At 43.3% G+C, this 24,383-nt stretch overlaps 1 protein-coding gene across 1 annotated transcript; it reads right to left on the minus strand.

Annotated features, from left to right (window-relative positions):
• Positions 1–586: 586 nt before the first annotated feature.
• On the minus strand, positions 587–22,183 carry LOC142769130 (female-specific histamine-binding protein 1-like). The gene is made up of 5 exons (XM_075872073.1): positions 22,024–22,183; positions 19,732–19,904; positions 7,739–7,818; positions 2,242–2,328; positions 587–890 (listed from the first exon to the last, which is right to left on the minus strand). Exons 1-5 carry the CDS (start codon positions 22,135–22,137, stop codon positions 760–762), a joined length of 585 nt encoding a protein of 194 aa, XP_075728188.1. The 5' UTR covers positions 22,138–22,183; the 3' UTR covers positions 587–759.
• Between the last annotated feature and the right edge of the window lie 2,200 nt (positions 22,184–24,383).

Consider the following 24,383-nt stretch of genomic DNA (forward strand, 5'->3'; position numbering starts at 1 on the left):
CTCCTTTCATTTGCCAGAATCACCGTCTCGTGGGGTCGTAAGTAATATTATAACCACTGGCAGTGTTCTCATACTGCACTTGCTTCGCTGTTCATTTGACAAAGGTTGTTCTCGTGATGCCGTAATCTTTCATCAAAATTATTTCTTACCCTTATGTAAGAAGAGGGGCAGTCCGCGCACGTTATTCGGTTCACGAGTAGAGCATTTTCCACAGGTGTGCAATTATCGGGCCTAGATATGAGCGTGCCAATGAAAGGTCATTGCTTGTGGGTTAGGCCAAACACTGCATTTCCTGGTATAGGGACTATAGCTTCTCAGATGCCGGCGATATAGTCAATCGTCGACACGTGGTTTCGTTGTGGCCAACTTAAGGCAAACTATAATATATATATATATATATATATATATATATATATATATATATATATATATATATATATATATATATATATATATATGTAGAGCTTTCTTATTACTTCAAATTAAACACACAATTCGCAATCACAGCGCGCATTCGAGACATGTAGGGAGGTTACGGCTGGTGCTAGGACGTACAAGCATCTGATAAATAAAACCGGACACTGTGTTCCACCAATTGCACAATTTATTTCGAAGTACTCCTGGCAGGTGGCGGTAGTGACTAGAAAATACCTAACCCAAGAAACCTAGGTTGTAGATATAGTCGAACGCATGACATCAAACATATAGACATGAGTTGGCAGTGCCTTAGTTTGATGTTCAATGCAAAATACTCCCAAGTTATTCGTCTGGGTCTGGAAAGCAATCACTTGTAAATACGTCCCGTACCGGTAGACCGGCCGCATACTCATTGAACTTTTCCAGGCAACTGGTTGGAACATTGTCAGAGTCTTTTGCCCATAGTTCGTAACCTGGAATAGAATGCAAGGTATATATTACAGTCACGAAATACGACAAACATTTTTCTTAAGCACAAACCTATTTTATTCAAGACAAAGTGTAACGATGGCTGCTTATGAAAAAAAAAGAATTCTTTTGTGTATCGTTTTGGTTTTAACTTACCAGTTATTCATGTATTTGTAGCATACACAATGATAAAAACTCAAGCATATTTAGCGATTCATCATCTTAGAATATATTGCGTTAATCGTGAAGGAGAACAACGAATATTTCAAAGTGTACAAAGACCTGATATGCAAGAAGACGCTTCAGAATTCACAAAACACGCCTTACAATAACCAGGTCTTACAATAACCAGGTCTTCACAATGTCTTCAATTTGTTCTCGCTGCATTGTACAATCATTTAGATTGTCCGTACCTTCGACCGGTAGCACTAAATCCAAAAGCTCTGTTTCCAGCTGATGCTTTTCAATCATACTGCGATCTGTTCATCACCCATTACTGGAGTTACCTATATATTCATGAGTTCATTATGCCAACAAGCTTGAGAAGCAAGCACAATAAACATTTGGCGTAAAATTTATTGCGTATATAGCGTTAGGCGTGTTATCAATTCGAACTTTCATTTGTAACTATTTAGGAAAGAAATTATGAGTAACGAGTTTTACACGCGTGCATAAAAATGCCAAACTTAACAATCAATGGCGAGTAGAATGCACCTATTTTTGTCTACTAAATACGTTTCTTCTAAGTTCGCAGAAAAAAGCTGAGTATTTTGATGTCCCTGTTGTGATAACCGGACTGCGTACTGCAGTTTTGGTGGATTAGGCTGAGAGGTTTCTTCGGCAAACGAAGCTTTTTATATACATGGCTAGTGTTTTTACAGCGATGTCTGAAATAGCACCCAGAAGCAGAGTAGATAACAATATTTAGATCACATTCGCACGCAAAGGTTATCTTACGTTTTTTAATACAGGTCAACAGCTTTAGCTATAGAATCTTTTGTGTGATTGTCATCGTTGATACGAGTCTACGGATAAAGATATGACAAAGCTTCAAATGACACTAAAAGAGTTACACGAACCATATTCATGTGCACTCCTTTTAGATGCCGTCTACAACACGTCCACAAAATTCTGAATAAGTATATCATTATTCTGTGTTTTTCGCAAATAAGAAACTCATGGACATTTCTCTATATTAGGCAAAAAGAAAAACATATAGTAGGGAGCTCATCAAGTTATCTAGTAACTTAATTTTTCAAACACTCAAAGTGAATCTTCAGGAAAAAAGCGCGATACCTTCATGAGAGCATTGTGTTACAGTTTCTGGTAGGAATGGAAGTCACTGGAATTACGTACCTCCCTCAGTTCCGTCGGCGCCAACAGCGTAGACCACATAGCAATTCTCGTCAGAAAATACGAGGACGTCTGTGAAATTTAGTCCATCTACAAGCGGAGATGAAAATAATGCATAAGGCTTAACTCTAATAAGCTTGTGAAAGTGTTTCAAAATAGATACAGTAAAACATTGTGAAAGTTAATTATTGAACTTATACATTATATAATATTACGTTGGCTCAAACCTTCAACCTTGAAACAACTTATCTAGTTTCTTAGCAATTGAGTCGCTGAGGTTGTGGATTACTGTTTATTTGAATACGTTCCTGTTTTTTAAAACCCTTGAAGTGTTGACCAACGTTTATCCAAACCATTACGGCGAGTGTGAGACGCTCTTATTATACCTGTGGTGGTTAGGTAGCACGAGATATAATTATGAGCCAGAAACTAATTAATGTTGTATACAATAAGGCTTAAAGGGTCAAATTTGTGGAAACGTGACCCTCGCTAATATTGTGTGAAAAATGTCATTGCTTGAAAACATACAAAAGTGATTTCCATACTCGGTGACCTAATCTGCAGTTCGTGTAATCTTGTGTGATTGTCAAACATAAAATAGGCAATTTTAAAAGAGAAAAAAATGCAATGCCATTCAGCTTATCCCAGGAAACTGAATTATTCCCAGTTTGTGTCACAATATGTGTCACAATTTATAGCCTGCCAGTGTCATGGCGGGACGCATGTAGTAGAAGCCATTACGCCGTGTTCGAGCAATGGGGCGCCCGTGCCCAAAGCTAGTGCTCGAACACGCAGTGAGAAGGGCTGTTTCAAGGAGAGTCGGTTTTCAAAAAGCTGGGAGCTGGATGTGTAGTTTAGAGCAGGGTATGTAGGGTGGTTGATCTTTGCGGTTATCTTCAAAAATATGTAAAATACAGGTACAATATTTCTATATGTAGCGACCATTCATCTGAGTCTGCGTAGAGGCTTTCCACATGACTTGTACGAAAAGCTCCCGTAGAAGGGCGAATGCCTACTTGGGGGACAGATTCCAGCAATTTTAATGCCGTTGGTGGTGCGGACTGGTACACTATCGCCCTGTAGTCTAGATGCGTGCGGATAAGGCTTTTGTAGAGGCTCATCACACAATTTCTGCCGCTGCCACAACTTGTACGGAACAGCACCTTTAGGGTGTCCATTGTTTCATGCATTTCTCCCTAATTTACTTAAAGTGTGTTATAAACGTGAGCTTCGTGTCTAGAATTATGCCTAAAATTTTTTTTTTCACAATTGAAAGTTACGCGCTCACCCTGCAACTATATACGGGGATCAGGGTAGAGGCCTCTCTTCCTAGAAAACAGATCGCAGGAGCTATTTAGTGGGTCCAGACTGAAACCGTTCTCATCTGCCCATTTACAGACCTTGTTAACACAGAGCTGAACCTGTTGTCCGCATGCCGAGAGATTACAGGATTTAAAACCTATCTGCAGGTCATCAGCGTATGCTGAATAAAAGATGTTACGCGGGATGCACGATCGCAGGGAGTTCATTTTGGCTACAAAGATAGTACAACTGAGGACACCACCCTGCGGTACTCCCGTTTCTTGCACAAATGGTCGTGACAACGCGTTGTCCATTCGAACACGAAATGTACGATTGGACAGATAATTTTCAATTACACTCAGCATATTACCTCGTATACCTAATTGTGCGAGGTCTCTCAGTATTCCAAAACGCCACGTTGTATCGTTTACCTTACCTATGTCAAGGAAGAGAGATAGGAAAAACTGCTTTTGAATGAAAGCTTCGCGTATTTGCGCCTCTACGCGGATGAAATGGTCTGTGGTGGATCGACCCTCTCGGAATCCGCACTGATATTGGTCGAGGAGTTTGTTTGATTCCAAAAATGTAATATTCGACAGTTTATCATCTCTTCAAATAAATTTCTGAGGCAGCTAGTCGGAGCGATAGGTCTGTCTCTCGATACGAAAGATGGATCCTTGCCCTTTTTAAGAATAGGTATTACTATGGCCTCTTTCCACGCAGAAGAAATCTCGCCAAAACGCCATATGGAGTTGCACGGACGGAGGAGGGTTTTATATGTTTCTTGAAGTAAGTGTTTAAGCATCTGATATAAAACACTATCAGAGCCTGGGGCTGATTTGTTACAGCAGTTTAGCGCTGCTTGCAACTCAGCCAAGCGAAAAAGTCTGTTGTATGGCTCCTTTTTTTTCCCATTCACGTTCAAGTATTTGCCTTTCTACTCTCTCTTTGTATCATTTGAATGTATCAAAATAATGCGATCAGCTGGACACATGTTGAAAGTATGCTCTTAGGGAGTCTACTTGATCCTCAAGGCTGTTACCCTATGTGTCTACAAGAGGGGGTGAGTATGTCTGTCGGCCTTCTATCACATTCACCCTGTTCCAGATCTTAACTTCATCAGTATAGGAATTAATTCCTGAAAAAACCTTCTGCCAACTTTCTCTACGAGCCTGTCGGCGCGTCCTTCGCCCTTGAGACTTCAATTGTTTGAAATAGATCAGATTCCCTACAGTTGGATAGCCTCACGAATCGCTCTTCGAGTCACCCAACAAAGGGCTGTGGGCATTAAATTCGCCAAGGACGATATATGGTTCAGGTATTTGATCAATAAAAGACTGAAATTCTTGTTTCTGCAGCTGATAATGAAGAGAAATGTACATAGAGCAAATTGTAACAAGTTTCCATAAGACAACAGCACGAATGGCCACTGCTTCGAGGGCCGTTTGTATTTGCAAATCTCGACAAGCTATGCATTTGTCTATAATAATAGCAACGCCACCTTATGATGTGATTGCATTATCTTGATATTTGCGGAAGTTGATGTGGTCTCTAAGGAAATTCGTGTGATTTGGTTTCAAGTGTGTTTCTTGTACATACAGCATTTTCGGTGAGTGTTTGTGTAAAAGTTTTTGGACATTGCCGAGGTTTCTAAGCAGTCCTCTGACGTTCCATTGTATAATTTGTGCTTTCATATTGGGTGCAGAGTAGTGCTGTGTGTACGAATTGGAAGTGACTTACTTTACAGAGCCTTTATGGGGCCCTGTAATTGGTGTTTTTTTCTTGAAGCGCTCAAGGGTCTCTCGTTGCTCTTTCAGCGCAGTCTGCACCAGTGGGTCAGTGGTGTCCATCGCCTCTGGAGAGGCGCCAGACAGACGTGTACGTTAGGTCGGATTTGTGTTGGTGGTCAGAGCCTTCGCCTCCACCTTGCCAGAGGTCTAGGAGACCTCTTTATTTTGTGTGTTGGCCTGGATGCTGCCAGGGTTCACATAGGCCTTTGGTAAGGCCGTGTTCAAAGAGGGCGGAGCAGCCAGGGCTGCTTCTCCAGTGGGGTTTGCTCGCAGTGTCCTTGGCACGGCAGGCGCCGTCCGGGGCTTCGCCGAAAACCGCAGTGGTGATGACCCCCCTTGCACCACTTCGGCGAATGACTTCAGTAGAAAAGTGTGCGATGCGCGCTGTCGGGCTTCCCTGAAACTGACATTTTCTTGGAATTTAATTGTGAGAATTTCTTTTTGTCTTTTCCAGGCTGGGCATGAGCGAGAATAAGCGGGATGGTCAACATCACAGTTCGCGCAATTGGCCTCAGCCTCAGACTTACAGTCATCAGCAGAGTGCCCTGTGGTGGCGCACCTTGCGCACGTGAGCTGCCCTCGACAGCTTTGGGAAGCATGGCAAAATCGTTGGCACTTGAAACAATGTTTCGGGTATGGTATATATCGTCAAACACGGAGCATGAGATAGCCTGTAGCGACTGTTTCTGGGAGTGTGTTTGCTCCAAACATCAGTACAATGTCTTTTGTGGGGAGTTTTGCATTATGCCGCCTAATTTTAATGCGCTGCACATGTATGACATTCTCTGTTTTCTAGCCGTCCAAAAGTTCTTCGTCGGTAAGGTCTACAAGAGCTTCATCTGATGCGACACCTTTCACTGTGTTCAATGTCTGGTGAGCGGTAACGGTGAGAGGTTTGTTCCCAAATGCAACAAGGTTGCTTAGTTTCTGATACTGAATTTTGTCTTTGACTTCTATTAGCAGGTCCCCACTGGCCATCTTGGTGGCTTTGTAGCCAGTGCCGATGGTATCAGTGAGGCATCTGCAAACTAGAAACGGTGATATGTTTGTTGCTTTTTTTCCTGTCGTTTCACAATGTATGACAGAATATTTTGGGAACAAGTCTTGATTCTTCATTACACTCGTGATGATGATAATGTGCAGTGTCTTTTAGCTTAAAGACCAAATGAAAACTGTGGGGCTGCTTCGGTGCGCCCCCTTTTCTGGGACAATCACTTAGGAAGGGGCCTGTGATCCCATGAAAGAAAGTGTTTGTTCGGTAACGGCGCCTACCACTCACCACTGAGCCCAACTAGGGAACGTGGCAGAGCATGTGAACACGTCTGCGCAACGCCAGTAGTACGCTGTGACTTTAACCTAATATGGTTTAACCTAGGTTGATTGAGCACACAAAGTTAACACTTGCTGCCAGGAAATTTGGAAATATTTGGAAAAGAGAAGATGACGGGACAAATAAAAAGTGGGAGATAAAGACAAAAATATAAGGGGAGAGAGATAGGAAAAGGCGACTGCCAATTTCCCCTGGGTGAGTCAGCCCAGGGGTGCCATCTAGGTGAAGCCGGGAACGAAGGTGTGTGTCACCTCGGCCGGAAGCCTTAAAGGTCCAATCACCCAGCCTCAGCTCAACCCCCAGGATCGCCTTTTCCCAGGACACGGCTCAGCCACGCACGGCTAGGCGTAGGAGGGAGTCGAACTTCCCTCCCGTTAGCTCCCCGTAAGCTCGGTTCCGTGGTGTCGCTACATACCAAACGTCTGGTTTCACAGGCCCCCCAGCGGAGGCCGGAGAAAATGTGCTACGCTTTTTGCGAGTCCACACAAAGTGAAAACCATTACAGACTGCTGTGATGGTGAACAAGACAGATTTTAGACAGCGTTTCTTTGTTGATAAAATATTTATATTGCTTAGTGCACTAGCAGGACATTTCTGTTAACTATGCTATTGTTTTTGAGGGCAAAAATCAGACAAAGCTCGGTAATGTTGCAGCAAATATAGGAGAAAGTGTTTGTGCTCTTCTATTGTGATAAAACAGCACGTTAATAAAATATTTTTGCATACAAATATAGCTTGCAGTCCTTGTACAAGGGTGTATTTTATAGATTTTTCTACTGCGAATATCCGCAGAAGTGCCTTTCGACCCACAGTGATTCTAACAACGCTTGTGATATCAAGTTTTGTTCGAGTGACTTCACATAACAAGAGAACAGAGCAAGTCCCCATCAATTCAGAGGAAGTAGCAGTGTTCTTGTAGCTAGCGCTGGAATAATTATTCCACCCACACAAAACGCACGCCTGAGATCTTCCAGCTTTATGTAGTCAACGGTAAGTAAATGTTTAACATTTTCAATTTACGCTTTGTGCATCCCAAAATAACATGCACTGGTACAGAAGGAATAACGGCAAAACTTACCTTCCGTAACGTAGAAGATGGCGTTATCTTTATTGTAGTCGTACATTGTAAAAGTAGTTGCCTTTTCTTGAGAACCTTGGCTGAAAGTTTTGTAGAAAAAGGGCACAGGTTTATCAGCAGGCTCAGTTTCATGCAACAAAATTGAGGATACAATATTATAAACGGTTTTTTACGAGGATATAGTTTATTCAACCATATCAATAAAGCCAACCAGTCGCATGAGACAGTTTCGCACATAAAAACGAGGAATAAAATTAGCTGTGTGTTGTCACAGAAGCGTATATATTGCCAGTATGGCCCGCTTTTGTATAGTGTTGAACGCGTTGTGTAAATAACAGTATAGTGGGGTTGCAAGTTATTTGCCTGAGTAGTTTCTTTGCTTTTCTGAAAATTCACGGTGTATCTCGATCGCCGAATACTATCATTATACAGTTTTGGTGCCGTTTTACGTAAGACGGCTCTTGAATATCCATAATCCTAGGATAATACGCATAGTCAGCATGTGAAAACTGATCAAGACAAGTTCTTGTGGAAACAATATATGCACTCTAAAACTGAGACAAAGCTTAAAAATCCACCAAACTATCTTGTTGATATTTAAAAGCTTTATCCAGATAATCCATCTATTCGGTGCTAAGAATGTAGACAGGAGGGTATTTCTTGTAGTAAAAGCGTTTGCGTTACTGATTGATATGTGGGGTTTAACGTCCCAAAACCAAGCTTTTGCGTTACTGAGTTGGACACTTTTAACTTACGATATTACAGTTTGTGCTCACATCTTAACTGAAAACGTTCAAAACGCAAGATTCGCTACAAGGTTAGCTTGTTCGAGGTTTATACCATAGGCCCAGAAGAACAAGTACCATATACGTTTAAGTGATGCACACTCAGTGAAGCTTAAAAGTGCGAAAATCTGTCAGCTGTGATGAAGCGTCGATGTTCTTTGAGTTGTAGCTTTTCTCAAACGAAGGCAAATCCCGATGTATTGTCTTATTTCTCTCAGTAAATAGAAATAATTGCTAACTAAATATCCGCAAAACCACTATATATATATATATATATATATAAACAAATATATGAACAGCAAACATGGGCATGAACATGAAAAAGAGCATGGGCAGACGCGAAAAAGTCGAGGTCATTTCTAATAAACATCAGCTTTCTTCATGCATACAGGTTGAAATGGTCGGCCAGCTCGTTGGTGTCTATGCGGTTTTTTCGGCCCCACACGGGTGAGCCTCGTTCTCACAGAGGAGCTGTCCCGTAACGAGAAGCGAAGTTCGATGCCAGGTAAGGCATCGTTATAAGTTTCTGGAATGTGTGCGGGGGAATTCTGGCCGACGGCTTTCCGGCGGTTCATTGTGATAGATGCGGCCGCCACCCTGTGCTAGACAGCACCATAATTTATAATTTCCTACAAGCACAGAGCCAAAAGCCAGCTTTTGTACCTGCGCCCAACAATATATATATATATATATATATATATATAAATATATATATATATATATATATATATATATATATATATATATATATATATATATATATATATATATATATATATATATATATATATATATATATATATATATATATATATATATATATATATATGCCAATGTGCTATACGTACTTGGGAAGAGAAGAAACACACTGTGAACTTGTTTGCAAACCCTGACGAAGACTGCTCCACCGGTCGAAACCGCTGGTAATAAAATTGAGACCCACTAAATTGTGTTTCTTGTGTTATATATATATATATATATATATATATATATATATATATATATATATATAGTGGGCACTCATTATGCGCTTCTCATATATGCATTATCATAATCATCATCATCTGTCTGGGTCCCTGTCCTCTTCTTCACAATCGTCATCGTGTCCGTGCCCGCTTGGTCTCCGACTGCCGGTTCGCTGCTGAGCACTTGGCTGAATAAAAGCTGTCTCAACTCAAACTTCATACATGGCAGAGTTGGAATACGTGGTGGAGGTGGATTTTCAGTCCTCGGTCCTCTCCCACCTCGCTCAACTTCCTGGAGCTGTGTTCAAGTCGCCGATTGCCCTCCCTGTCTGGCAGCATGTCACAGAACGAGCCTGCCGGCGCTGCTGCCATCACTGCTGCCATCTCTCCTCCGCCGTCTTCAGCCGCGCATCCTTTTTACGTACACAGCCACCACGGTGCGATCCCCGTCTCTTCGCTGGTCGTCGCGGGGAAGACGTTGAGAACTGGCTGGATTTGTACAGCCGGGTGAGTGTTTCTAATCGCTGGGACGATTTCGCCAAGCTCCGTTACGTCACTTTCTACTTGACCGGTGTGGCGAAGGCATGGTACTGAAACCACATCATCGACATACCCGACTGGGCAACCTTCGAGCAGCAGCTCCGTCACGTTTTCGGCAAACCGGCCATTCGGTCCGCTGTCGCGAAGAGAACCCTGGGTACTCGCCAACAACATTCCGTTGAGTCGTACACGTCGTACACCGAGGACGTTCTTGCGCTCGGCCGGCGGGCCAATTCATCTATGCCGGAGTCAAACAAAGTACGCCACATTTTGAAGGGTATAGGACATGTTGCCATCAATGCCCTGGTTGCTCAGAACCCAGCTACCATAGCCGACGTCGTCACGACATGTCAGCGCCTCGATACTCTGGACTCGATTCGTCTACAACCAGACATAGGCGAACAGACCTCTCCGTGTCCTGATAAGAGACATAATACGTGAAGAGTTGTAGAACATAGGTTTCACACCTCTCCACCGTGTTCTCCACCGTCTACTGGAGCGGCATTACGTGAAATTATCAGAAAGGAACTGACATCTCTGAACTCTCCGTCTTACGTCCTGTCACCCTCGTCTCAGCCCATACAAACCTACGCGCAGGTCGCTGCTATGCCTCTGAGCGAGGTAAACACGACGTTGCCGCTGCCATCGTACACGTCGATTGCTGCCGCTTCTCCTCTCAACTTTCGTTCGATGCCGTCTGATCCTTCCTCTGCACACCTGACCGCACTCTCTTCAGGTACTCCACATTGTTTCTACCCTTCCCCCTGCCGCTCATCTCGCCCAGTTTGCTATTACTGTGAGTATCACGGCCACATGTCTCGTTTCTACCGCAAGTGCCAGCAAGACGAGCGCCGCGGTTACGACTTGCGTGAACGAGATACTAAGGTCAACATAATTCATCACCTATACACCAGTGTCCCTCTCCACCCGTATGTTGTGCACCTCGGAACAGCCGGAACTCCAGACGCCATTCACCATCACCCCTTCGCCGCTCCTCCTCCCCACTTCAGCCTGCCTCATTCGTCACTGCCAGTCATTCAGAAAACTAAGTGATGAAGTTTCTGGGGGAAAAACTGCATTCCGAATTAGGACTGATATTCCTCCACCAGGCCCATGCAACATGATTTCAGTGGTAGTGGAAGGACTGTATGTGGATGCTCTGGTGGACACGGGTGTGGCATTTTCTGTTATGCGTGTGATTTAGGCCAACGTCTGAAAAAAGTGATGACCCCTTTCGATGGAGCCACGTTGGTTGCTGCCCAGGGGTATACCATTTGCCCTTCCGCTTTCTGTACAGCCCCCGTTTTTATTGATGGTATCCGACACCACATGCAAATCACCGTCCTGACTGACTACTCTTACTAATTAATTTTAGGGAGAGATTTTTTTGTTTTGCCTCCGCGGCTAATTGCTGTGACCAACGCGTCGTCCACCTCACCGGCACGGACTGCATGCTCAACGACTACCCTTAGAGGCCACTTCGTTTGACAGCTGCGGAAGATACCGAATTACCACCAGGTCAAGAGCGAATTGTAACTATTACCTCCAAGGACATCGACCATGGCGACATCTTGGTCTCACAATCATTTGGTTGCGTCGGTAAAGGCATCATTCTCGCTTCCGGTGTAGTTTCGTTTCTTAATGATTCCACACTTGTCACCGCTGTGAATACAACATACCAAAAAATTGTACTTCCCCAGAACACCACGGTGGCCTGCGTGGCGGATCCCGAGCCCGCGTGCGTCGTGCAACTTCATGCCGTCTCCTCCAACGACAGCCCTAAGGGTGAGCCTGCTTCTTTTTCCACCTTTAGTGGAGCCATTAGCGACGACTTGACACCTTAACAGACGCAACAGCTACTTGTTTTGTTAAAGAAACATGCAAGGTCCTTCGATGTTTGCACCTCGACGTTTGGCCGAGCTACTACTAAAACGCATCGAATCAACACAGTCGGAACATCTGTTGTACGCCGCAAGCCCTACCACGTGTCACCTGCTGAGAGAAAACGTAGAAACGTAGAATCGAAGAAAACGTAGCTGACATGCTCAAATGAGAGGTAATTCGCCATTCATCTAGCCCTTGGTCGTCGCCTGTGGTTCTGGTTCGCAAGAAGGATGGCTCCGTGCGCTTTTGCGTCGATTACAGGGCACTCATCAAGATCACTCGCAAGGATCTGCACCCAATGCCTCACATTGACGACGCCCTTGATCCTCTACGAGGCGCGAAATACTTTTCCAGCCTCGACCTGCGTTCCGGTTACTGACAAACTCATATGAACGAAGAGGATAAAGAGGAAACGGCATTCGCTACCCCCGAGGGGCTATACAACATCAACGTTATGCCTTTCGGGCTGGCGAACGCTCCCGCTACATTTGAGCGCATGATGAATACCGTGCTGCGCAGCCTTAACAGGAAAACCTGTCTCTGCTACTTTGACGACATCGTCATTTTTCCATCAACGTTCCCTCAGCATCTGCAATGTTTGGATGACGTTCTGACGTGCCTTTCCGCTGCTGGTCTCCAACTCAACACCAAAAAATGCCTTTTCGCCACAAAAGCTATCAATGTTTAGGGCCGCGTCGTAGGGAAAGACGGAATTCGGCTGGATCCGGACAAAAGTGCGGCGTTGCTTAACTTTCCGCGCCCCGAAAGTCCGAAGAAGTTGAGAAGTTTTTTTGGTCTTTCCTCCTATTTTCGCCGTTTTATACGAAACTTCGCATCAATAGCAGCTCCACTGCAGCAGCTTCTTGCTTCCAACGTGCCCCTTCTGCGCTCGCAAGAATGTCAAATGGCATTCGACCCATTAAAGTGTGCTTTCACGTCCGAACCTGTACTCCACCACTTGGATGAGGCCGCAGCAACCATCCTACATACGGATGCTAGCAGCCGATGTATAGGTGGCAATCTGCTCCAACGCGACACCTCTTCACAAGAGACAGTAGTTGCGAATGCCAGTAGAGTACAAACCGTAACCGAGAAGAACTATACCATAACTGAGCAGGACTGCTTGGCTGTGGTCTGGGCAGAGCAGAAGTTTCGTCCCTATCTCCACGGCCGTCATTTTACGATCGTTACATACCACCACGCCCTATGCTGGCTTTCTACGTTGAAGAACTTCTCTGGACGCTTGGTTCGGTAGATTATACGTTTACAGGAGTACGACTTTGATATCGTTTACAAGTCAAGTAGAAAACACCAAGACGCCGACGCCCTTTCACGCTGCCCGCTACCAAATACCCAGCTCAGCATCGGTCAGTTCGGTCATCACTTCTAGTGCAGCGCCCGCGTTAGCCTCAATAGATCAGCTATCATCGGACGACAACTGCACACTTCACTCCTGCCAGTTGTCTGATCCGTACTGTAGGCGTATTATGAACCAGCTCTCAGGAACTTCCCATCCACCTAAAGCACGGCGTCGTCGTCCACTCTTGCGATTTAAGTTTGAGAATGGAGTTCTGTACTGTCACATCTACCACCCTGATAGTCAACGCTGGGTTCCCTTGTTACCACACTTTCTTCGACTTGACGTGCTTAAAGCCTTCCACGATGATTTGGCTGCCGGACATCTTGGTATTCAAAAAACTCATGATTCGGGGTCGCTTCTACTGGCCCGGTATTTCTACTAGCATCGCGCACTACGTCGGTTCCTGTGTCCTGTGCTAGCGTCATAAAATCCAGACAACTGCACCGGCCGGGCCTCTACAGCCAATTCCGTGCCCCACAACGCCATTTGAGGTTAGGTATCGACCTTTACGTCCCTCTTCCCGTCCCATCTACTGGCAAACGATAGATAGCGACCACTGTAAACCACTTGACACGCTACGCGGAGACAACGTCTGTATCTACTGCCTCTGCATCGAAAGTTGCTGACTTCATTCGGCACGCCATCATTCTGCGCCACGGTGCCCCTCGTGTATTGCTGAGTGACCGTGGAAGGGTGTTCCTGTCAGGAGTACTAAATGAAGTATTGCGCACCTCAGGAATAACACACAAGACAGCTTCAAGCTACCATCCTCAGACCAATGGTCTCAACGAGAGGTTTCACCGTACTCTTGCTGATATGATAGTGGTCTACATCAGTCCAGATCACGAAAACTGGGATACTCTACTACCATTCCTCAACTTTTCTTACAACACGGCCGTTCAGCGCACCACCGGTTATTCGCCGTTCTACCTCGTTGATGGACGTTCCCCTACTTTCTTCCTCGACGTTTCCTTTTTCAACAGTGACGTGAACTCGTCTCCGTCTTCCAGCGAGGAATACGATTCGAAACTAGCTCGGTGTCACGATCGTGCTCGCATGAGCACGGAACCGCAGCAGCAAGATCGAAAAGTCATTTATGACGCATCCCATCGCCTTGTACTCTTTCGACCTTGTGGGTGCTCCTGTTCACACCTATTTGTACACCTGGTCGGTGTGACAAGTTTCAGCCACACTTCATTGAGCATTGTATAGTTATCGAACAGACTTCGCTCGTTAATTATCATGTGATCCCAGTTATGGTCCCTGTAGATCGCCGTCACCGCTCCACAGAGATCGTGCGCGTGTCTCGCATGACGCCCTTCAGGCGACGTTCTCTGCCACATTGACTTGCTTGGGCAGGTTGGCCGCTTTGATGGGGGGGGGGGGGAAATACTGTGGGCAATCATTATGCGCTTCTTCTTATATATGCATTATCATAATCATCATCATCCGTCTGGGTCCCGGTTCTCATCTTCACAATCATCGCCGGGTGTGTGCGCGCTCGGTCTCAGACTACCTGTTCGCTGCTGAGCCCTTGGCTGAATAAAGCTGTCTCAACCCAGATGTCATAATATATATATATATATATATATATATATATATATATATATATATATATATATACATAAAGTTTGCCTCAAGATATAACGAAGAGCTGAAGAATATACTCAGGCATTATAATTTTGAATCATGAGGTATATTTTTTCTTCTAAACACCGTTTTTTTTCGTCCGATTTTATTTCACAATATTTGACAGAAGCGTTATTATTGTATTCGACTATACAGTAAGGTTTACCATCAGCATCTTCCATTATTTCACTTTAATTAGGCTTTTAGCTTGCTAAATTCTTTGTGAAGAGATAAGGAAACGCTGCTGCACAGATTCCAACTGGCTCTCGCAAATACATGGTGGTACTTTTGTAGAATTGGTTGAAGAACAAAACTCCACCAGTAGTCCGTATAACACATGCTATTGTATGTGTGCTCTCCCTGTGTCATTGTTACAGCACTAAAGCCAGTTGAAATAATTCGCCATTCACCTAGACAGACGACTCTATTCTGAGAAGAAGCTCTTCAGTGCTTGAGAATCCGAAGACCAAACCTAGCGTCTCTCAAAATACCCCCGTAACATCGCATCTTTTGTAAAACCACTTTCAAACTGACAGCCCCTTCTTTAATTACATATTCTTTTTCGACTGTAACAGTACAGTTTAGAGCAACCTATGTAGTGATTATGAAACTCCCTTTGACAAAGATTTCTCAGCAAAATGATACTAACTGCAAAATGTTTTGTGTGTAATTACTACAGCAAAATTACTTAGGTACCATGTAGTATTTATTTTTGTTTTAATTTTGGAGGTATTGCTAAAGATGTCAACAAGGAGGACCATATTCTCATTGACGAAGTGAAAAAATCAAAGCATGTGCTATCTGATGAATTAAAAATGTCAACATCGGTATGGTTGGCGTTCCACATAGTAAGGGTCTTGCAGCGTCAGTTGGCTAGCCCGAAGGCTAACATCTAACTTCAATGTGCTTTGTTTTCTATCTAGAATGATCTTTGCTATCATTCTTGGTCGTCATCGAATAAGATTCTCAGTCTGATTGGCTGTCAGCATGACTGGCATGTGGTAAGCGATGCTGAGTATACATGCAGTTCCCTGTTCCCGAATGAAATATTTTCGGGAGTTATTTGCAGTGCTTGACAGAGCTTTCTCTGTATGAAGTACATTGGGCTTAACAGCAATACTTACGCCTGTATTTGTATGTGATGGCGTTTTATTTATGGAAAAGTGTGGGTTTTGCGCCCAAGGCTAATACGCCTATGGTAAGGATATACTTCTGCACTCGAAGTACTCTGCCATTCTCTATTCTCGAACATTGCTGCTACCTGTCCCGCTATATACGTCGTGACGATAACGCTTTACAGGTCACTCCGTTACCGGTAATGCGGTACTTTTTTCATTAACTTAGTACCGCAATCATTAGAATTTCGGAACTGTAACGGGTAACAGGCTGCCATTAACATTTTTCGGTAACGTGAGGTACCACGTTACTTGTTACTTTTCCACTCCAGAGGTGCACATTTTCAGAATTGGTGCCGATGAATTCTTTTGTTGCAGCGTCGGGCTACTGTCGCCAACCTGACAAATAAAGCGTGGACGGTGTTTAGTGTGAGAAATTTGAGGGGGGGGGGAACGGAGCTTTACTTTAGCAGGCACCGATTCTCTGAGCTGACATAAGCCGGTATAGCGCACTGTGGCTCGTCCTGGAATGGCCGGCAATCTTGAGACGTTGCTGATTGCTGTGACCGAGAGCATCTACAGAGCTCAGGGTCACGTACCAAGGGCTGCAGATTATGGTGAACAGGAAAGCGTGGGAAGACGTGAAATAGTCGAGGTTATTTTTTTCTGCCCCACACGAGTGCGCCTCGTTCTTACAGAGAAGCAGCCCGGTCACGAGAAGCAAAGTTCGTAGCCAGGTAAGGCATCGTAATCGGTTTCTGGAATGTGTGCGGGAGCTTTCTGGCCGACGGCTTTCTGGCGGTTGATTGTGATAGCGGTGGCTGCCACCCTGTGTTCAACAGCACCACAATTTCGTACCGGCACCGAGACGAAAGCCAGCTTTTTTACCTGCGCCCAACAATTCAGAAAGGAAGCGATCCTTCTCTCCGCGAAAAAGGTCTCATAGACCTTTTCCGCGGAGAGACCTTTTTCTGCTGCGGAGGCGTAGATAGCTGACGAAGCGCTTTTGCGCCCCAATCTTTCTCGTCTCACGAAATTTGCCGACGGTATGCCCAAACTTTTTGCTGACCGCATGAATGAGAATGTGATTTCTTGGCATGCTGCACTTAGCCCGCGTACCAATGGCAGACTGTGTTTCTAGTTATAAGCCTTCCTAGTTAAAAAGCTCCGGAGCAAGCTAGGCTAATTTAGAACACTTTAACATAAACGCTTCCAATTTTCGCAGTAACTAACCCGTTTAAAATGAACGAGAAATGTTTATTCACAAGTATATTACCAGGCGAACCGGCCGTTGAAACAATTCTTTACTTATACAAATATTGCGCATTTATTGTGCCAGGATAAGCAGCTGAAAGAATTGCCGTATATTTGTTAAAACTCCAGTGATGCGTCCTTAACGGAGAGCATTTTTCCTTACAAGAATAGGTAACTCGGCTAGTTTGTGGGAATTTATGTTAAGGCGGTGATGATTGAATCTCATATTTTGCATTATGTGACGTTGAAACAGATAGATTCTTCATGTGCTTGAGTCCGAATTTATCGCATTCAACTATAAAGGCTATTACCTATAAGGTCTATGGAATTGATAAGGTTCATTGCATTCGCACAAACAATTTTAATTAAATCAAAATTTTGGAAAAAATTGCCATTTGAAGTAGAAGAATTGTGTAAAAAATGAGTGTCGCTTTGTAGTATACTCACTGACGGTTCCTGCAGCAAAAGAAAAAAAATGATCGATATTTATGATTGCTGAGTAACGGCAGAGGTAATGTCTGATACTTTTTTCAGTAACTGCAATGGTAATGTGTTACTTTTTTTGTTTGTAACTTCGGGTGGTGACGTGTTACTTTTATGTTTGTGTAACAAGTACCATATTATTTACTTTTTTGTTAACGGAAACGCACTGTATATTACTGCACTTTCATAGAGCTCATAGCGTGCCGCTCTTCCTAGTTAGTCAGTTATGTAAGTCAATCGATGATGATGTGTAGGGCCTAATGGCGCAGAGGCCAGTTTATGGCTGAAGGGTGCTATTTCAGTGACTAAAACTTTGACAATAAAATAGTGCGTGGCTGTATAGGGGCCTTCGAATTCCTCGCGCTAACGAGGGTAAAAACATAACTAATAAAATCATGACAGTGGCGTGATATATATAGTAAAAATGGGTGACAAAATGTTTTGAATATTAAAGCTTGTGTGAAAGTATTTGGCACTATAGCTCGAATGCCTCAACAGCACCCTGTGTCCAAGGGCTACGAGGCAAGTGCTTTTTAATGTAGCAACTGCAGCAGCAACCTCTATGGAGAGGTTGCGCTACGATATGCCTGGGCATATTACATGGTGAAAACGGACATTTCTTGAAGAACCTAGTAACGATTTATGAGTGAAAAGTGGTTCCCTACCGACGAACATTGCAGGTTGGAATGATATGTTGTCGGTTGGGTAACAGAAAAGGTTGTCTTCTTAGAGAGTCTAATTGTTCACACTGAAACTTAAGTGAATAAAAAAATATTACCCGAGAGGAGGCTCCCAGGAGCCCTATGAGTGTCTTCCTGCGACAGGGGTGGGAACCAGTGGGTCTTTTTAGCATCGTAGGCTTCCTACGGGCCCTTCTTTGATTTATCAATGCAGTGCTGCAGATCTATTTGTAAAATAATGCCTCGAGGACGTGGTGTTTCATTTTGTTACGTAAACAGAGACACCACTACATTAGGGGCTGCAATTCACTTCACCAATCGACCACTCTCTAGGGCAGTCGGGAGAAATGTGTGCATACAAGACTACGTAGGCAAAGGATCGAAGCAACTACGTTCGCTGTAGGCGAAGGGTGTTTTCAAGATTTTCATTGAAATCTTCGTATACATTTTGTATTTATCTTTTGTCCAAGCGGCAAAAAATGATAATATAGACACTGGCCAACGTGTCATCGTTGGGACGCCTAAAGCTATCCTTCCATGCAAGGGCGTGTGGCCCTGTAAGGTGAAAAAAATTGAAGTGTTTGAAGACTTCGGTGGCTATGTTACTTCTATATTGCCAGCCCCGGCACGGTGGTCTAGTGGCCAAAGTACTTGTCTGGTGACCCACAGGTCGCGGGTTCAAATCTGGCTGAATCAACTGCACCTTGAATGGACGCAAATATGCTGTAGGCGCACGTGCTCAGATTTGGGTGCTTGTAAAAAAACAACCCAACGTGGTCGAAATTTCCGGAGCTCTCCACTACAGCGTCTCTCATAGACATATGGAGGTTTCGGGATGTTAATCTTCACATGCCACGCATGTTTCTTATTTTAAATATTGCGTTTTTTTCAGATTTCACGCAAAAAGCCTTACTAATGCTCAGCCTATACTGCCCTCAAACCTCTGAGAAAGTTCGCGATCATTGTATATAATTTTCATGATTGCGCATAAGCGCAAACACTGGAGATCTATTTATCACTTGCGCGGAGGCCAGTGATACGGCTGGAAATTTCAGCGACACATGCAAAAACAGCAGCCCGTTTCGCCCCTTGTCAGTTTATCGACGGCAAATATCTGTTAGCTACGATTAGTGTCGGTGTGCTGCTGTCACCTAACTTTACTAATATTGGCTACAAGTATGGCCGAACAAACAGTTTCATCGGAACATCCAGGCTGCTAGATTCGTCTATGTGACGAACACGTGACAATAATGTGTTGACTTTTCCCCATATAAAATAGAAAAGAAAGTTGTACTTACTAATTTGAATCAGCATCATTAATAAACATAAACCATGCGTCAACGCTCTTCTCATCCTCATCGAAGCTGTCAAATACAGCATATACACATCTGAAGTTATTTCCCCACACCGGGTCATTGTTATAGGTCACTTTTACCATGTCGTAAGCATCCGAAACACTGTTTTTGAGATGCTGAAAAATGAAATATATCTAAGTATATTGCAGCTCAGACAGAACTATTCTAATTTCTGGTACGTTACTTAATAGTTCATTATGCAATCTCATCAAGGTTCAATTTTTGAGGGTCTGCCTACATCCCCTCAATGGGGGTCTCAAGATGAGAAAACAGAATGCAATTTACAGTCTGATTCAAATGGCCAAATACATAATTGAATCATTCCATACGAGTGTTCACCACCGCCCTCGACGGTGGCGGCAAAAGAGTCGAGTGCATAATTTTCTTATAACAATGGCAATCAGATTTCGTCCATATGTTACTACATGCTGTGGTGTCACATGATTAAATGATCGCGTATATTCAATTTGAAAACATCAGTTCTGGGAACTTGTATAGAGTATCGTTACGCGTCAGAAGCTAGTGCAACGATGGAAAAGACGGAGAAGAAGATGACATAATCGAACAGGCTTCGTAGACAAATGCAAGGGAACAACTTTCTGAAGTTTTCTTGCACAATGGTTTTACGAATATCATGAGTGTCTAATACTTACACGAAAGACGGAAGCATTTATTTACGTATGTCATGTTTCAATAAATTCTTATCATTTGAAGAATGTTTTGAGGTTACATGCATATACGAAAAAAAAAAGAACTGTGACGCCTCCTCTATGCAGCCATGAGACACAACACGTCGTTTAGGCCATCTCAGCCTCGGAACATCAAGCTGGAGCTAACGTCATTAGCGTATACCATTCCAGGTACTCTTTATTTGTGGGAGACTCAGCCCATTTTTGCGATAAATAGTCTGCAGTACTCAAGCTTGCTAGTGGCACACCATGGCAAAAAGGTGATCAATTCAGTATACAGAAAATATGAATCGTCTGGTATGAACCATCTTAAGAAGGAAGTTAAAAGAGGCATGTAATACGTTTGAGACGTGCTTATTGCATCGTCAAGCGTGATTTGCAAGAAAATCTAATCAACTGTGGGTTAATATTTCATTTTTATATATGTTAGTTTCGTTTGAGCGATCTAGTCTGCATTATATAATGAAGCAAGCTTTGTGACGGATGTACTTGATAACAACCCACTCACCACGTTTCAAGTGTACTATGCATGAATATCTAGAAAACTGTGTACGACTATATAACTTATGCATTTATTGTCGTTTTGAGTGATGCTGCTTACTTTCTGTATCTGCATAATGACTTATATTATAATCTATATACACTATTACGTTTTACACCATGACTGCCCAAGTGAATGTTTATTTGGTGCAAACGAAAGCGAGGAAGCCGCAGCACTCGTGAGAACAAGATCTGTCCCCGAAAGCACAAGATGACGTCACTGTTCACGCCTACAGTCATGATTCGTCTGCTGTTTAGAGCATGAATTTCCCGAAATGGACGTGCAAGCACTATTCAGACGCAATTGCCCAGAAAAACAGTTTTGGTAGCAGACGCCTTGCCATACGATGACACTGCAGGCGAAGGAAAACTGATGCTATTTGTCCGCGTACTTTTCTACAGAATTGTAGATTACAGTGTAACATCCATGCAGCCAATCAGACTGTGTTGTTAAGGCATGATTTTATATTTTTGTTAGTGCAATACTTAAGAAACCTAAAAAAATAAATTGTATGCATACAAATATATTGCTCGTTAAGAATATTACAGGATACCTTATTCAGGCTTTTCACCAGATGTTTTGGCAATAAAAAAAGAAAACAGCAAGCATAATATTACGCTACCAGTGCATAAAGTACACGTCTCTGCATTTAGTACACATGTAAACAATTTATAATGAATAATTAATTCGGATCACAAAGTACAAGTCACTAAAAGAACAAGCGTTGGCATACGAAAAAAAATTATTTCTAGTGGAAGTTGTCGAAAATAGACCGGCCTTGCCTACCCCTTAACCGACTCAAGTACTAAGTCCAGTGATGATCGTTTGAAAACTATCTGAGAGCGCATAATAAGCGGTGTGTTGATTTTAGGTGCTGTGATGAGTTATATTGTGTCGTTACAACGAAAACTACATTCACTGTCTGTCACGCTGACATCAAAAAAATATATCCTTGTCATATATTTCATCATGCAAAAACATCACAACCAGAGCGAATAATTTTACCTTCAATGCATCTTGGTGTGCTCCATTTGCTGCTTCATCCGCCCAAACTGGCATATCGCCCTTAACTTGGCTTAGAGCTGAAACGAAGGCAAGAGAGACTGCAAGAAGCTTCATGTTGACTTCCTTCGAGGTTCAGTCGGTGGATGGAGTGTTTAGGGACTAGAAGCTTCCATATTTATACACGGCGCTGTAGAGGATTAACAATGAGGAAACATGAGGACATCATCACGTCAATCGATTACCGACAAGGGACTATTTTTGGACTTGTTCGCTGGTCGAATGTTTCGTATGATAGTACAAGTGACAAGAGAAGCATGCTGAAGTCATTATTCATTATTCTTTTTTACAATCGGCCACCCTGACAATTCATGGTTCTAACGTTCTTCCTTTTGGAAAATAGCTCTTTAAGGACACGTCATGCGATACGTGTCTACGCACAGACATATGACTAAACATCAGAACTTAGACTTTGTGTGTCTTAAATTTAGATCAAGCGGTCCTTTATTTTAAACATATTCTAAATGTTATTAGCAGAATAAATACATGTGGCAGGCCAAATTCAGTGAAAATATTGCTGTCAATAATGCAATTTTTCCACTGAAGTAACATAGAGCATCCTAATTTCATAACTTTGTGCTTTCAAATTTATGAGGGACATTGCGCAGACATCGCAAAAAAGGGGTTTCGAATGAAGGAGTTTAACTGGTATAACTGTCCGTTAGGCGCAAGAATAAACAGAAAGGAAGAAAAGACAAGCGCTTGACCTCTCTTCCTTCCTGTTTATTCGTGCGCTTGAACGAAAAGTTATACTATGGATATCCAAATAGCCCAACTTTCGATTTAGTTGCAAGGAGCTTAACGTTTCGCTGGAGCAACATTGCTTCGAGAAAAAAGATTGCATAGGGCAAAGCGCAAATGGTCTGTATTAACACCATCTTTACACACCATGCAGAACATAATCAGCTCGGAAAAAATAGTGCATAACTCTGAAGGTATTCTTGAGGATTGGGTAAACCACTGGTCTACAACCATGACATCTGCAAAGGGCAACGAATGTGAAATACATCATCAGTCTACTCATAAGCCTCACTACACCCACTGCAGTTCAAGCGCTTCTCCCTTCTCCTTTCCAGTCAGCTCGGTCCTGAGCATGCAGCACATCCTACCCGCACATGTCATATCTTTGGTCCACGCAAGTTTCTGTCTCCCCTTCACATTCTCTGGGAATCTAGTTCATGAAGACCAGTGGTTTTCCGCCCTATTTGCTACGTGCCTGGGCCATGCGCATTTCTTTTATATTTCAGCTATGATGTCCCTAACCCTAGTTCCCTCACCCACCCTGATATCTTCTTGTCTCTTAAGGTTACACATATCAAGTTCCTGTCCGTATTTCGCTGTGTCGCCTTCAATCTGAGCTGAACCCTTCTTGTAAACCTGCAGGTTTTTGCTCTGTATTCAAGTATTGGCAAGATGCCGCTGTTATGCACTTCTATCTTGAGGAATATTGGCAATCTACCAGTCATGCTTATAGAATGTTTTACGAATGGGCTGCACCCAATTGTTATTCTTGTAGCTACTTCTATCTCGCCGTTCGACTGCAAGGTTTCTACCAGTCGTTTGTAGACGTACTCTTTTACAAGTCCAAATGCACTGCTACCTATCTCAAAGCGCCATTCTCTTCCGAGGATTATGTATAGTACTTTCACTTTGTTCAAATTTATTTTAGAACCTGCCTTTCTGCTCCCCTTTCTAAATTAATTGACCTCGAATTGCTATTTGTCCCCCGAGTTACTCAGCAATTCAATGTCGTCGGCAAACAACAGGTTACTAAGATACTCTCCAATACTTCGATTCTCTAACTTTTGCCTTTGTAATGTCTCTGAGAACCTCCTTTTAACACGCAGTGAATAGCATTCGGGAGGCCATGTCTTCCCGTCTTTCATCCTTCTGCACCTGTAGTCTGTCGGTTTTGATGTGGAGCACATCGGTGGCAACTGACTGTCTGTAAATTTTTTTTTCAAGATGTTTTTGTATGTTTCATCGACACCCTGAATCCTCAGTGTCTCCATGACAGCTGATATCTCTACTGAATAAAATGATTTCTCGTAATCTATGAATGATACGTATAGTGGTGGAGAGTATTCTCAGCGTTCCTCTAGAACTGTATACACAATCTGCTGTTGCCGCTTCGCGCGACCTGAAGTTTGGTGCAGGGAGCAGCTTGTTCTGCATTGCTCTTTTACCTCTGCTTCCTGAGCTCTCACTTCAGGGCTTGCTTGCTGTATACGTACACTTTGACTACCGTATGCCACACTCTGTCTTCGGAGTAGCAAGGCGTTGGCGTTGCCGCTTCGCTTTTC

This window comes from Rhipicephalus microplus, chromosome 8, assembly GCF_043290135.1.
Source record: "Rhipicephalus microplus isolate Deutch F79 chromosome 8, USDA_Rmic, whole genome shotgun sequence".
NCBI lineage: Eukaryota > Metazoa > Arthropoda > Arachnida > Ixodida > Ixodidae > Rhipicephalus > Rhipicephalus microplus.

Excerpts from the sequence above, each read along its gene's own strand:
- LOC142769130 (XM_075872073.1), bottom strand. The coding sequence starts at position 22,137 with ATGAAGCTTCTTGCAGTCTCTCTTGCCTTCGTTTCAGCTCTAAGCCAA. Across the intron at positions 2,329-7,738 it reads CATCTTCTACGTTACGGAAG|ATGGACTAAATTTCACAGAC; the intron begins GTAAGTTTTGCC and ends CTCCGCTTGTAG. Across the intron at positions 891-2,241 it reads CGCCGACGGAACTGAGGGAG|GTTACGAACTATGGGCAAAA; the intron begins GTACGTAATTCC and ends ATTCTATTCCAG.